Here is a 13,972-nt window from a genome sequence, read left to right as displayed (position 1 = left end):
ATTACGGCTCACTGGCATTACCGTAATTACCTCCGAGTTTGTATCTTTGCTTCCATTCTTGCCTCTACATGCTCTTCTCCAAATACAAGAACAAATAAGACAGTTACTTCCTCCCAAGAGTTTACAATATAATTCCAATCTGCAGAGCCTAACTATTCATTAACAGGAACATACATTAATTAACATTAGAGGACTCCATTCTGTGGAGTCCTGGGCTGAGCCAATCTCCCAGTGTCTCTGAGAGATGCTTACAACAGAAGGCTCCAGCATCTAGGAGACCAAAGTTTAATCACAGCGGAGAGGTTACTAGTGAAGACTGTGAAGAAGTAACAATGGGAGAAGGAACATGGGCTTTAGAGTCAGACAAACCCAAGTGTGAACTCTAAATCTGACATTAATTAGTTCCATGACTTCAACAGTAGAGTCAACCATGGAATAAATGTCATCATGATGAAACCAATACCAATTATCGAGCACTTTCAACTCACCCAAGCTAATAAATAGTGGTCTGAGTCCAAAAACCACTCTCGTAAGTTGACTTAATGAGATAATACATATTGGGTTAAAGAAGAGGAATTGGCAGTAGGGAAAAAATATAAATAGGACACTGAACTTCAATTGCATCTTCACGAGCAAAGCATCTAAAGCACAAGATACTGTTTTGTTAGTTTTCCTAGTCATGACTCAGGAAAATACGGTACAACATCAAAGGTCACCAATCACATTATAGTCTATGAGTTTAAGTGATAGAGCCCCAAGTTTCTTTAGCATCAACCAACATTGGCTAGAGTCACAAGGTAAAGATTTCACAAAAAAACACAGTCCAGAAAGGACTACAAGTTACAAATTGGTCTTTTCAAGATTTTATTTGAGAGAGAGAGAGAGAGAAAGTGCACACAAGCAGGGGGGATGGGCAGAGGGAGAGAGAAGCAGACTCCCTGCTGAGCAGGGAGCCCGATGCGGGGCTCCATCCCAGGACCCTGAGACGATGACCTGAGCCGAAGGCAGAGGCTTAACCGACTGAGCCACCCACGCACACCCAAATTGGTCTTTTTCATCTGCACCTGCACCCATACCCACACGGTAAATTTACTAGTAAATTTAGTAAATTTACTAAACTACCGAGGTGTTACATGTAGCCTTTGCTGAATCTCCTTCCTAAACTGGGACTGCATTGATGCCACCTGCTGCTGGGTGAGGGCCTTGTCACATGTCTGGTAAGTCAGTCTATAGCAGAGACTGACCTGTTGAGTCTCTGGATGCTGGAAACTACTAAGGAATTGTATGGATATGACAGTGTCCTGGGACACTGCTCGGGCCACTGTGTGAAACTCTAGTTCATCAAATTCTTTCTTCTCATCTAACCAAAAACTAATATCATGCACATAGCATGGGGGATACAGGGAATAGCTTTTAAAGGATTCTATTTTCCCAGGAACAAAATGCTTCAGGAAACGGTGGTCAAAGGTCCACAACATCCTCCAGTCAGAGATACCCCAGACAAGCATGGCTAGTAGGTCCAAGTTCACAGACACAAACATAAAACACTGGTCCTTGTGTACAATGCTTGTAGCAGACGTAGCGACAGACCCAATAATCAGATCCTTGGCACAATCTGAGCCAAAATTATGAGACTTCACATTAATAATATAATCGTTTCCATTTGGTTGAAAGACAAATTCCACCGAACTGCTCAGCTTAGAGCCCTCCAACAATGTCTGGTTCAGAAGGCTATCGAGAGTGCCCTTCAGGTGATCCAGTAGTGACTGAAGATAACTATCCTTCAGATTTTTATTAAACCCAAGGATAAATAAAGTCTCATGGAATGCCGGCATTGTGAAAGGCAAGATGTGGCACTTCCGAAAGACAGGTCCGCTGAGGACGTGCAGGGAACCTGGGAGGAAGTCTGGTGCTCGGATGACAGCCTGAACATGAACTAGGAGAGAAGGTCTAAGGCAGACCTTGGTTTGGCCACAGATTTCTTCATGAGCTTCTTGCTTCCTGTCTCTTCCAGAATCCTTGAGAAGGCTAAATTCTGAAAATAACTCCAGGAAGTCCTCCATGTCTTGTGTTGTCCCACTAGTCAGGGACTCAGAATTTGAGTTATCTTCACAGAGACTAATCCAAAAGGCAGCTGACAAACTGTCACAGTTCCAGGAAGTGAGAACACTAGGGCTTCCCTCTGGCAGCAAAGGGAAGGAACACTTCAGCCTCTTCAGAGGGAAAGCTTTGCCCAATTCAGCAATGAGTTTCTCATTAATGGTTTTGATAGGATGACATGAAGGCGCTGCTAGGAAATCTCTGTTTAAACACACACAAAAATAACTTTTTAACTTCAAATAATAAATGATTATAATGGATCTAGAATTAAAAGCACAAAGAATATAGAAAAGAATTTTCCTTAAAATGATCCTAAAAGCAAATTTAAAAAATTACCTACCAGAAACAGATACCATGTGTTTCAGAACTCTGACAGCCACCATTTGTATGATATAACAGACAAATTTTAATTCTAAAAAGGCTTGTTTAAGGCTAGACTGACAAGTATTCATAGCACCAACATCATTAACAATTGATATAGCATCCATTCAATACACGGTTGGCATCAAGCCAATCAGGATACAGCTAGAGATAGAAGTAATTTCTGGTAAAACAGCAGGTTACCTGTTCAACTTTCCTACAAGTGCTTCTGGTTCTGGAAAGGAAAACCACTGGTCACCGAGTTTGATCCTGAAGATTCTGGGTTGTGAACCTTCAAAGGGTAAGCTCCGGGTGAAGATATGGTTCAAAGCGCCTTCTACATGAAAGGGCTTATCTTGACTCCTGGCAAAAGAGTCACCAAGTATGGAGTCTGTCATTTTCTTAATTAATTAATATATTGTCATTATTTTTAAAAGCAAGTATTTTTAGAGACCAAAGCAGGAAATTGGTAGGGGAAAGTTGGCCTAAGATTTTTTTCATTATTAGTATAAGAGATGAAAAAGGCTTAAATGTCTGTTATTACTCACCTATATCCAGTACACTTGTACCCTGGCACAGCCTCACAGCCGAAGGGATGCACGTCACTTAAAATGAATCCCCCCAGAGCTGCCATAGCAACCACTTGCCAGCTGTTGTGCCATTCTCTCCTGGGCTTATCAGCAGGAGTCCCACCTTGTCCTCTGCACAACGCCACATGGACTTCTCCTTCATTTGCAAGAACATCCTTACAGCTAACAGGGAGAGGAGCACATTAGCCGTTTATCAGAAATAAGTTGAAGTTATCATAAGAAGAAAATTGTATATACCTACTTCGGCTGTGAAATAATTAAAATCCAATCGTATCTATTTACAAAGGTCTATAGATTTCAAACAGGCAGAGGAAGAAGTAAGAATGTAAATTCTGTGTTCAAAACTCATAACTGATACTAGTGGCTGACCAGTGGCTTATGTAACTGCATTGTTCATCTAATGTCATAGAAAGGTCAGTGTCTGCCAAGTTCCTATACATGATTCACTGACTGGGCTGTTCTTCCCAGTTTAGAAAGCTGATCTTTTCACTCCCTTCCTATTAAAATTCTGTATTTCAAATACTAACTTAAAACCTTGGCTGTGTGAAAAGTTTCTTGACAACTATGGCCTCTAGAGACCTCCAAGAGTACCACGTGTTTTGGTATAATAGTGGAAAGCACTGGGTTGGTTTGTTTTGGTTTTTTAAAATTTTATTTCTTTATTTGACAGAGAGAGACATAGCGAGAGAGGGAACACAAGCAAGGGGAGTGGGAGAGGAAGAAGCAGGGTCTCCACTGAGCAGGGAGCCCCATGTGGGGCTGGATCCTGGGACCATGACCTGAGCAGAAGGCAGATGCCCAACAACTGGGCGACCCAGGTGTCCCTAAAGCACTCTTTTAAGTTCACATTAATTTGAGGTAGTTACTGTAAATATCCTCAGTTTATGGATAAAGAAGCAAAAGCAAGTAAGGCCCAAATAAGCTTACCCCAAATCACACAACTATAAGTGGTGGGTGGGGATTTTGAATCCATGCTTTTAGCCATTAGATTATTCTGGCTACCATTATTCTGCATTATCCCAAATAGGTGAGTGATCCTTCTTTAACACGCCCAAAAGCTTACACACTATTTGTACTTTTATTTAACATTTAGGGTTCCATGTCTGCCTTCCCAACTAGATTGTGGGTTCCTCTGGAGCTTCATAGGCTCTCTCAACCTATCGCAGTAACTTAAACACATATGCCTTATTTCCCAGACTAAAATGTGTGAGTGCAGTAACTATGCAAGGTCCATCTTAAACATTTTACTTGTGAGTGGTCTCATTTCCTCACCTCTGGAAAAACTTGGCAAGCAGTTCCCGGTTCTTAGCTACTCCAGCTTTTCGTCCACAGTGCGGAAAATTAAAATAAATTCGATCAAACTCCCTATGCTGCGGTTTGAAGGCATCTGCCAGCTGGGTGCAGTCCACACCAAAACGCACCTCAGTACCTGGCACGAAATATAGACAGATGGGTGTCTCAAAACCTGAATCCCTCCCTAACTTGGACCGTGCAAGACAACCCCGGTCCAAGCCCACAGCCGGTTTTCAGGGAACCGGACGCTCAAAAGCAACCTACACCTCCCCTCCCTTTCCAGTTCGGGCCGCGCCAGCAGCGGGGCGGGGCGGGGGGGCTGCTGCGCGGAGGGGTTGGCCTCGCTACCTCGCTCGCGCAGGCGCTGCAGATTCTCCCGGGCCACCGGATTCCCGGCCACGTCGGCCAAGCGCTGGAGGCAGGTGGCGGTTACACGGGTGCACTCATCCAGGGTCTCGCTCAGAGCGGCGGCGAAGGAGAAATTACCCTCCCCAACCAACAGGAGGCGCCGAGGGGCCATGGCCTCAACCAGCTCCTCGCTCGCGTCCTCGGAGGCGCCAGTTTCTTACGTCACTTCCTCCGTGGGGGACCCTGCGGGCCTCTTCTTCCTGCGTCGCTGATTGATGATGCACCGACAGCGTCCAGTAGTCTTGAGAAACTGGTGCCGCGGCTTCAGAGGGGGAAATAGGCGTGAGAGCGAACGCGAGACATCGATCACTCTGTCCCCTCACTCCTTCACACCTTCAGGAGTGTTAAAATAAACGCCTTTTTGCCCGACGACTGCCGCGAGCGATTTCGTCACACCTGCGTGAGGTCACAAGCAGTCACTACCGCACGGGGACAGACCCCGGGAGAGGCGAGTTCTGAGTGAAAGGAACAGGGCGGGGCTGAAGTCGAGAGGTTGGGCTGTGTCCTGCTTGTTGCTGTCACAGAGGGTAGCCTCCTCGCGTCTGAAATGGCTACTGTCCATTGTCTCTGCTGCTCGGGATTTCTCCAGGTGCTTCTATCTCCTACCTTTTATTCATTCAGGAAATACTGAGTGCCCGTTGTGTGTGAGGCCACTGTGAGGGCGGCTAAGTACATGGATGAATAAGATGTGGCCTGAACTTCAAGTGTGATGGAGACTGCACAGCAAAAGAGGCAATTCTGGCACAACGGGATGCGGTGCTATGAGGAGTCATTCAGGGTGCTGTAGGGCACAGAAGGATTTAGAACCTCACCAACTTCTGGGAGGAAGTGGAAAGATTCCCTAAATGAAGTGAACCTGAATTCTGGGGGACTCAGTCACTTAAGAGTCTGCCTTCTGCTCAGGTCATGATCCCAGCGTCCTGGGATGAACTCTGCATCAGGCTCCCTGCTCAGGGAGGCATCTGCTTCTCCCTTCCCTCTGCCTGCTGCTCCCCCTGCTTGTTCTCTCTCTCGCTCAAATAAATAAAATCTTTAAAAAAAAAAAAAAGTTTAAGGGGGGAAAGGGAGTGTACACCTGACCTGGGTAAATATAAGTGAAGAGGCAGGAGGAACAGTATTTGCAAATGCTTGATGGAGAAACAGAAGAGTTGAGTTTGGCTGAAATGTAGTTGGAGGGAGAGTGGGTAACAGAGGAGAAGGAAGACTTAAGCAGGAGCCAGGTCATAAAGAACATCGTAAGCCATTTTAACAGCCTGAGTCTTATTGTAACAGTGGCCAGCTTTTAAATAGGAAGATAGCACAATTAGATTTTCATTTTCACACTATTCTTCTTTCCTATAGAAAAAGGATTGGAGAAGACCAAGGCTGATGGCACAGAGATCAGAGAGGCAACTACACCAAGAATGTTGACAAAAGCTGGTAGTGATCTAAACTGGAAATTGGCAGTGGGGTTGGAGGGTAGTGGTCTAATTCAAAAATCAGTAAGACCTAGAGTTTGAATAGACATAAGGCATTGAAAGAGAATTCAGAGTTAAAGATGAGCCTCATGTTTTGGGCTTGGGCAACTGAGTGGATGGTGATGCCTGTCTTTACAGCCCCAAGGAAGGTGTCACCTTGGTCTGCAGTGTGAGTACTAGGCTTGTCAGACTTTGCAGGAATTACTCTTTAGTCATCATGCTATTTGTTGACATCAGTGCACACATCTCTCTTCACAAAGGTACATGGTATGAGGGCTACAGTATTGACTTTGTCCCTACCTGTGGAAAGGTGGCTAGGTGGGTGGTGACTTCCAAATCATGGCCTCCCGGCCATGGTGATCGGTGTGACCTACATTCCTCATTTGCTTGGAGAACGGGAAAGCCAAGTTTGGTGATACCTCTTCCTTTAAAGAAAATGGAACAGCTGAATAATACTTTCTGTCACTTTCCTACAAATTCCTCAAACAACACAAGCCACTCAGCATCAAAATGCTCTTCTCCAGTGAAGGTATTGTCTTGCCCCCAAGCCAAGGGAGCACAGTCATTTTTGGCCCAAAATAAAAATGGCTAGGCTTTTGATTCCTTACAAAAGATTGAAATTCAGACATTGGTCACCTGATATGTGCAAAGCACCATTGATTGGGAGAGCTGGCAGAAGGAGAGGGTATGATAATAAGACCAGGGCCTGTCCTCAAGGGATGTACAGTTCAACATAGGAGATTCAACACGTTCTTGAAGAATTCTAACATATGATAGAAAGCTAAAGGTATAAAGATTCCATGCTGTGTGAGACAAAGGAAAGAAGTTAACTTGGAAGATACCATGTAAGAAGTGGCATTTGAGCTGAGTCCAGAAAGAAGGAAACTCGTTTATTGACCCTTTGTTGTGTTATCTACTTATCCAACTTTCACTTTTCCCTATTCTCTTTGACTATAGCAATATCCTTAGTCCTTAAACTCCTACATCTCAAAAGTTCCTGAACATACAACTAGTTTTCCATATAGTATTGGGGATACTAAAGGTTTTCCTGTCTTTTGGGGGGTGGCATTTACTGTACATAGCCATGTGCTACTTTTGATTGAGTAGATCAAAGGATTCATGGGCCAGGGGAGAAGAAGCAGAACCACTATTATATTGGGAAGAAAGCCTAGATCCTTAGTAAGATGGGCTTATGTTATACTTGGCCAAGGGTGAGAAAGGGATGAATGCCTTTTCTGTTCCTAGTTTTTGCAACTAGCTTTTCTGTTCTCACCTTTTTGCAGAGACAGCACCTTGCCTATTTCCTAGCAAACCCACACTATGGCAGCCTCATTAATGCAGATGGCCATGCGGAAGTATGGACAGATTGGAATGATACATCCAAGTTTTTCCAGTATGGATGGAGATGTACCACTAATGAGAATGCCTATTCAAACTGTACCCTGATGGGAAACTGGAATCAGGAAAGATATGACCTAAGGAATATTGTGAAGCCCAAACCCTTGCCTTCCCAGGTAATCTAACGTTCTCTTCTGTTTCCTTCCCTTAGCAAAAGAAATGCCACTGGCCATTTTAGAGGTAGGAATCTAATAACTTCCATGCTGAGACCTCTCGGGCTTCTCTGTTCAGTGAGGTGGTTGGGGGTGGACAGCATTCTTTAGCTAAACTGGCTGTCTTATTTTACTATCAAGTAGAATAGCAAAGTAGTAAAAGTATGAGCAGTACCCTTTTACATATATGTCTTCTGACTCAGGCTGCCTACCTAGACTTGTAATTTATCTGCATTTTGCCCTTAAGTGTCTCCTAACAAACAAGTAAACAAAGGATATGAAAGTTAATAGACTGTAGACGAACAACATATAGACCTCTAGTTAATCCAAAATATGACAGAGTCTGTTAAAATTCATGTCATTGTGTCCTTTTTTTCCTATCATTAAGTGTAGACTCCTATATTTTTAACTGATTACTTTTTCTTTCCAGTTTGGACACTACTTTGAAACAACATATGATTTGAGCTACAACAACAAAATGCCACTTTCAACTCATAGTAGGTGGACTGTTCTTTTCAATCTTTATATTCTCAGGACATAGCTCAGTGCCTGGAACATGGAAGGAGCTCAAATAGAAGTAAACTGAATGAGTGAATAAGTAAATGATTTTTCTCTTTTTTTAAAGATTTTATTTATTTATTTGACAGAGAGAGCATGTGCACATGCAGGGGGAGCGGCAGGCAGGGGGAGAGGGAGAAGAACCTTCCCCACAGAGCAGGGAGCCCAATGCAGGAGTTGATCCCAGGACCCAGGGATCATGACCTGAACCAAAGGCAGACTCTTAACCAACTGAGCCCCTGATGCCCCTGATTCTTCTTTCTCAATTTTTACAAGACTCACTAGACTTGGAAATTTTACCTCAGAAATAAGAGCAAGACCAGTTACTAAGGGTCCTTGTTCTTGACTGATTCCACTTGTCTTTCCTTCTCTTCTATTCTCTCTTTCCTCAGGATTTAAGAGAGAGCCTCACTGGTTTCCAGGACATCAACCAGAACTGGATCCTCCTCGGTACAAATGCACAGAAAAGTCAACTTACATGACCAGCTACTCAGAGCCTCAAACTGGGCATCACTCCGCATGTATGTGGAATCGTAGTAACTGCCAATTTCAGGGTCCACGGCTCTAAGAAAGAATAAGAAGCTTCATTTTTCCGGAGTAAATTGTAGGAGGGAGCACATTCTAAGCACAACTAAGAATCTAGCTGACTATAACAGTTTCACTCTCTGAATAAAGAAAGCACAGAAAAATATTCCCTACCCTCTTTTTTGTTTTAATCAAGACTTAAATGTCAGATTTAAGTTAATATCTGCTCTTAGTTCTACATTACAAGGTTGTAGTAGGAGGAGATTAAAAAGAATTAGTTCAAATCTGCTACTACTTTGCCCCTCTCTACCTTCCATCCAAGGTGGAACTCCAAAATCCAGTGTGAGTTCGGTTATCATTGGCTAGGTGCTTCCTGGGTGTGAGCCTGGCAGTCACAGTCAGATATTGTAACTCTTTTGTGACCTTAATGAACATGCCCTCTTAGGACAAAAAAAAGAGAAAAATAAGTTTTTATAATTATTATGGTGGATTTAAAACATAAAATTAGAGTAATATAATGAATTCCCATATACCACTACACACCTTCAACAATTTATGATTGCTCTTAACTATCCCTACATAATTTCTCTATTTCTTTAATTAATCTTGGAGCAGATCTCAGATGTTAAACCCTTTCTTCTATAAAAATTTCAGTATATATCTTAAAAAGGGAAGGACTGTCAATTTTTTATTCACCCACAAAGACCATCAAGGAGACCTGTTTATCAAACAAAACTGAGTTATTAAACCTGTAGCAAGGAAGCACATCAACTTAATACAATCTTGGTGAGAATTCAGAAGGGGGATGTTGGGGCGCCTGGCTGACTCAGTTGGTTAAGGGTCTGCCTTCAGCTCAGGTGATGATCCCAGGGTCCTGGGATGGAGCTTCAGGTCATGCAGGGGCCTGGGATTGAGCGCCCCCCCACCTCAGGCTCCCCGCTCCGTGGGGAGTCTGCTTCTCCCTCTGCCCTTCCCCTGGCTTGTGCTTGCCCCCCCCACCAATGAATAAATCTTTTTTTGGAAAAGTGGGGGATACGGGGCACCTGGGTCGCTCAGTCAGTTGAGCGTCTGCCTTTCCTCTGCTCAGATCATCATCCCAGAGTCCTGGGATCAAGCCCCATATCGGGCTCCCTGCTCATCGGGGAGCCTGCTTCTTCCTCTGCAGCTCCCCTGTGCTTGTGTTCCTTCTCTCACTATCTCTCTCTGTCATAAATAAGTACAGTCTTTAAAAGGGGAGGGGGTATTAGGTTATTTTTAGAGATTTGGGGTAAGGGCTCTGTTGGTTTAAGTTGGGTCTTTCAAATTGGGGAACTGGTAGGAATTGAGACAGGATTGGGAAGTTTGGGGTTAGTGAACACAGGGAGGAACAGTCTAAATTTTAACAGGTTTAAAAAAAAATTTTTTTAAGATTTTATTTATTTGTTTGACAGAGAGAGTGAGAGAGGGAACACAAGCAGAGGGAGTGGAAGAAGGAGAAGCAGGCTTCCTACTGAGCAGGGAGCCCAATGTGGTGCTCCATCCCAGGACCCCCAGGATCATGACCTGGGCTGAAGGCAGATGCTTAACGTCTGAGCAATCTAGGTGCCCCAACGGGTTTAAAGTTACCAATATTTTCCTTTTTTATTTTCTCTCCTGTTTATTATGACAATATAATAGATGGGAGATGTTTCCCATGTATTTCCTCGCAAACTTTCACTATTTTATGTTACAGACACAGATACGTGATTTATGTTGTGTATTATGTTAGGTAGTAACTGAGTTTTTTTCTTTTCTGTATGACTATCCAGTTTTCCTAGCATTAATTATTGAAAACACTACTTTCTCCACTGCTCTTGAACACCATTTTTACTATAAATCAACTGTCTGTGTACTTAGGCCTGTTTCCAGGCTCTCTAAAACATTCCGTTGGTCTGTCATTACATATGCTATCTTAACACAATGCCTTAATTACCTCACTGTTGTAATTATGATAATTTTATAATCTTAATATCTAATAAATGAGATACTTTTACGTTGTTTTTCTTCAAGAGTGTCTTGAGCTATTTTTAACCAGTTGCCGTTTTATGTAAATTTTAGGATCACCTTGTCCAGTTTCACAGAAAGATACCATTAGGGTATTGGTGGAAACAGCGCTGCATTGTTAGATCAACTGCAGAGTTTGAGTGATTGGGACACCTGAGTGGCTCAGTCAGTTAAGCATCTAACTCTTGATTTCAGCTCAGGTCATGATCTCAGAGTCATGAGACTGAGCCCCACATCAGGCTCCGTGGTCAGCAGTGAGGCCCCCCTGGATGCTCTCTCCCTCTGCTCTGTCCACTCATGTGTGCATGTGTGCTCTCTCTCAGGTAAATAAATAAATCTCTTTAAAAGAAGAATTTGAGTTATTGTCTCTTACTAATTGTAGTAATTCGTTAATACATGCTCTTGAAATACAAACACTATTTTATTGGCACGTATTTTAAGTTTATATGTTACATATCCTATTTTATTTCCTGTCCAGGATATTTTTAAAATTGTAGTAAAACATATATAGCATAAACTTACCATTTTTTTAAAAGATTTTATTTTATTATTATTTTTTTTAATTTATTTGACAGACAGATCACAAGTAGGCAGAGAGGCAGGCAGAGAGAGAGGTGGAGGCAGGCTCCCTGCGGAGCAGAGAGCCCTACGCGGGGCTCGATCCCAGGACCCTGGGATCATGACCTGAGCTGAAGGCAGAGGCTTAACCCACTGAGCCACCCAGGCGCCCCTAAGCTTACCATTTTAATGATTTTTTTTTTTTAAAGATTTCTTTGTTAATTTTTAAGATCTTATTTATTTATTTGGGAGGAGTTGAGGGAGAGGAGAGACAAGCAGATTCCACACTGAGCATAGAGCCCGAGGTGGGGCTCAATCCCACAACCCTGAAGTCACAACCTGAGCCAAAATCAAGAGTCGGTTGCCCAACTTGGGACTTGAGCTTACAACCCTGAGATCAAGAGTCACACGCTCTTACTCACCTGAGCCAGCCAGGTGCCCCCCCCATTTTAACTATTTTTAAGTGTACAATTCAGTGGCATTAAGTATATTCACAGAGTTGTGCAATTATTAGCACTATTTCTAGAACTTTATCATCATCCCAAACTGAAGCTCTGTACCAATTAAACAGACTTCTCATTCCCCCTTCTCCTAGTAACCACTATTCTACTAATAACCACTGTTCTACTTCCTGTTTCTATGAATTTGCCTGTTCTAGAAAACACATAAAAGATGATTCATGTCATATTTGTCCTTTTGTGTCTGGTTTATTTTGTTAGCATGTTTTCAAGTTTCATCCATATTATATGATATATTCCTTTTAAGACTGAATAATATTCCATTGTGTATTTACTGCATTTTGCTGCTCCATTCATCTGTTAATGGATCCTTGTGTTGTTTTCACCTTTTGTCTGTTGCGAGCAATGCTGTTATGAACATTGATGTACAAGTATCTGTTTGAGTCCCCACTTTCAGTTTTTTGAGGAATATACCCAGAAGTGGAACTGCCTGATCATATGGTCATTCTGTCTTTAACAGTTTGGAGATGCTCATCTGTTTTCCACTTTTTTTTTTTTTTTTTACATTGCCACCAGCAATGCACAAGGATTCTAAGTTTTCACATCCTTACTGACACTTACTTTGTTTTTTGTTTTTATAGTAACCATCCTAGCGGGGTGCAGAATGATACCGTTGTGGTTTAGATTTCCACCTCCCTACTGGCTAGTGATCTTGAGCATCTTCATGTGCTTTTTAGCTATTTGTATATCTTTGGAGAAACATTTATTCAAATACTTTGCCATTTCTGAATTGGTCGTTTGCCCTTTTGTTGTAGGAGTGCCTTGTATATTCTGGATATTAATTCCTAGTCAGATACAGGATTTGTAAATATTTTCTCCCATTCTGTGGATTCTGCTTTCACTCTTTCAACAGTGCCCTTTGATGCACGAAAGTTTTCAGTTTTGATGAAGGCCGGTTTATCTCTTTTATCTATTGTTGCCTAAACTTTTGGTGTCATATCCAAGCAGTCCTTGCCAAAGTCAATATTATGAATTTTTCCCATGTGTTTTCTTCAAAGAGTCTACATTTATTGCCCTTGTAATTAAGTCTTTGATCCTTTTGGAATTAACTTTTTATATGGTGTAAGGTAAGGGTCCAGCTTCATTTTTTTGCATATTCAGAAAACTGGATATCCAGTTTTCTCAGCATTATTTGTTGAAAAGACTGCACTTTCTCCCATTGAATGGACTTGATATCTTTGCTAAACATCATTTAACCATATACACAATGGTTTATTTCTGGCCTTTTATTTTATTCCATTGGTCTATATATCTGTTTTTACGCCAATACCCCACTGTTTTTTTTACTACTATAGTTTGTAATAAGTTTTGAAATTAAGAAATATGAGTCTCCCAACTTTGCTTTTCTTTTTAAAGATTATTTTGGCTATTCATGGGGTACCTGGGTGGCTCAGTGAGTTAAAGCCTCTGCCTTCAGCTCAGGTCCCGGGATCAAGCCCCGCATCAGACTCTCTGCTTAGCTGCGAGCCTGCTTCCCCCCACCCCCGCCTGCCTCTCTGCCTACTTGTGATCTCTGTCTGTCAAACAAATAAATAAAATCTTAAAAAAAAAAAAAAAAAGATAATTTTGGCTATTCAGGATCCCTTGAGATTCCATATGAATTTTAGGGTGAATTTTTCTATTTCTGGAAAACATTGAGATTCTTATAGGTGTTGAAGTGAATCTGTAGATTGCTTTAGATTTTTTTTTTTAAGATTTTATTTATTTATTTGACAGAGAGAGAGATCACAAGTAGGCAGAGAGGCAGGCAGAGAGAGGGGGAAGCAGGCTCCCCACGGAACAGAGAGCCCGATGCAGGGCTCAATCCCAGGACCCTGGGATCATGACCTGAGCTGAAGGCAGAGGCTTTACCCACTGAGCCACCCAGGTGCCCCGAATGAGGCAGTTTTTATTTTTATTTTATTTTTTTTTAAAGATTTTATTTATTTATTTGACAGAGATCACAAGTAGGCAAGAGGCAGGGAGAGAGAGAGGAAGGGAAGCAGGCTCCCCGCTGAGCAGAGAGCCCGATGCAGGGCTCGATCCCAGGACCT

At 42.4% G+C, this 13,972-nt stretch overlaps 2 protein-coding genes across 4 annotated transcripts; one reads left to right on the top strand and one right to left on the bottom strand.

Moving 5' to 3' along the window:
- Nucleotides 1-1,021: 1,021 nt before the first annotated feature.
- LOC111153861 (ferredoxin-fold anticodon binding domain containing 1) lies at nucleotides 1,022-4,863 on the bottom strand. Its single transcript, XM_022513130.1, has 5 exons — nucleotides 4,692-4,863; nucleotides 4,323-4,479; nucleotides 3,009-3,212; nucleotides 2,665-2,823; nucleotides 1,022-2,301 (listed from the first exon to the last, which is right to left on the bottom strand). The coding sequence occupies exons 1-5, from the start codon at nucleotides 4,861-4,863 to the stop codon at nucleotides 1,119-1,121; spliced, it is 1,875 nt and encodes a 624-aa protein (XP_022368838.1). The 3' UTR covers nucleotides 1,022-1,118.
- A 108-nt stretch (nucleotides 4,864-4,971) lies between these two features.
- LOC111153802 (chromosome unknown C11orf1 homolog) lies at nucleotides 4,972-9,692 on the top strand. 3 transcript variants are annotated; one of them, XM_022513043.1, is made up of 4 exons: nucleotides 5,048-5,340; nucleotides 7,492-7,722; nucleotides 8,189-8,255; nucleotides 8,709-9,692. In XM_022513043.1, exons 1-4 carry the CDS (start codon nucleotides 5,299-5,301, stop codon nucleotides 8,882-8,884), a joined length of 516 nt encoding a protein of 171 aa, XP_022368751.1. In that variant the 5' UTR covers nucleotides 5,048-5,298; the 3' UTR covers nucleotides 8,885-9,692. The 3 variants fall into 3 exon arrangements, with proteins under 3 accessions (XP_022368752.1, XP_022368751.1, XP_022368750.1); XM_022513044.1 differs by lacking the exon at nucleotides 8,189-8,255 and having other exon boundaries at nucleotides 4,972-5,340; nucleotides 8,709-8,863; XM_022513042.1 differs by lacking the exon at nucleotides 5,048-5,340 and having other exon boundaries at nucleotides 6,864-7,722.
- The last annotated feature ends 4,280 nt before the right edge of the window (nucleotides 9,693-13,972 follow it).

Source organism: Enhydra lutris, unplaced genomic scaffold (assembly GCF_002288905.1).
Source record: "Enhydra lutris kenyoni isolate GAN:26980312 unplaced genomic scaffold, ASM228890v2 scaffoldscaffold34, whole genome shotgun sequence".
Taxonomy (NCBI): Eukaryota; Metazoa; Chordata; class Mammalia; order Carnivora; family Mustelidae; genus Enhydra; species Enhydra lutris.
The sequence above is the reverse complement of the archived record's forward strand: the minus strand, read 5'-3'. Positions and strand labels throughout refer to the sequence as shown.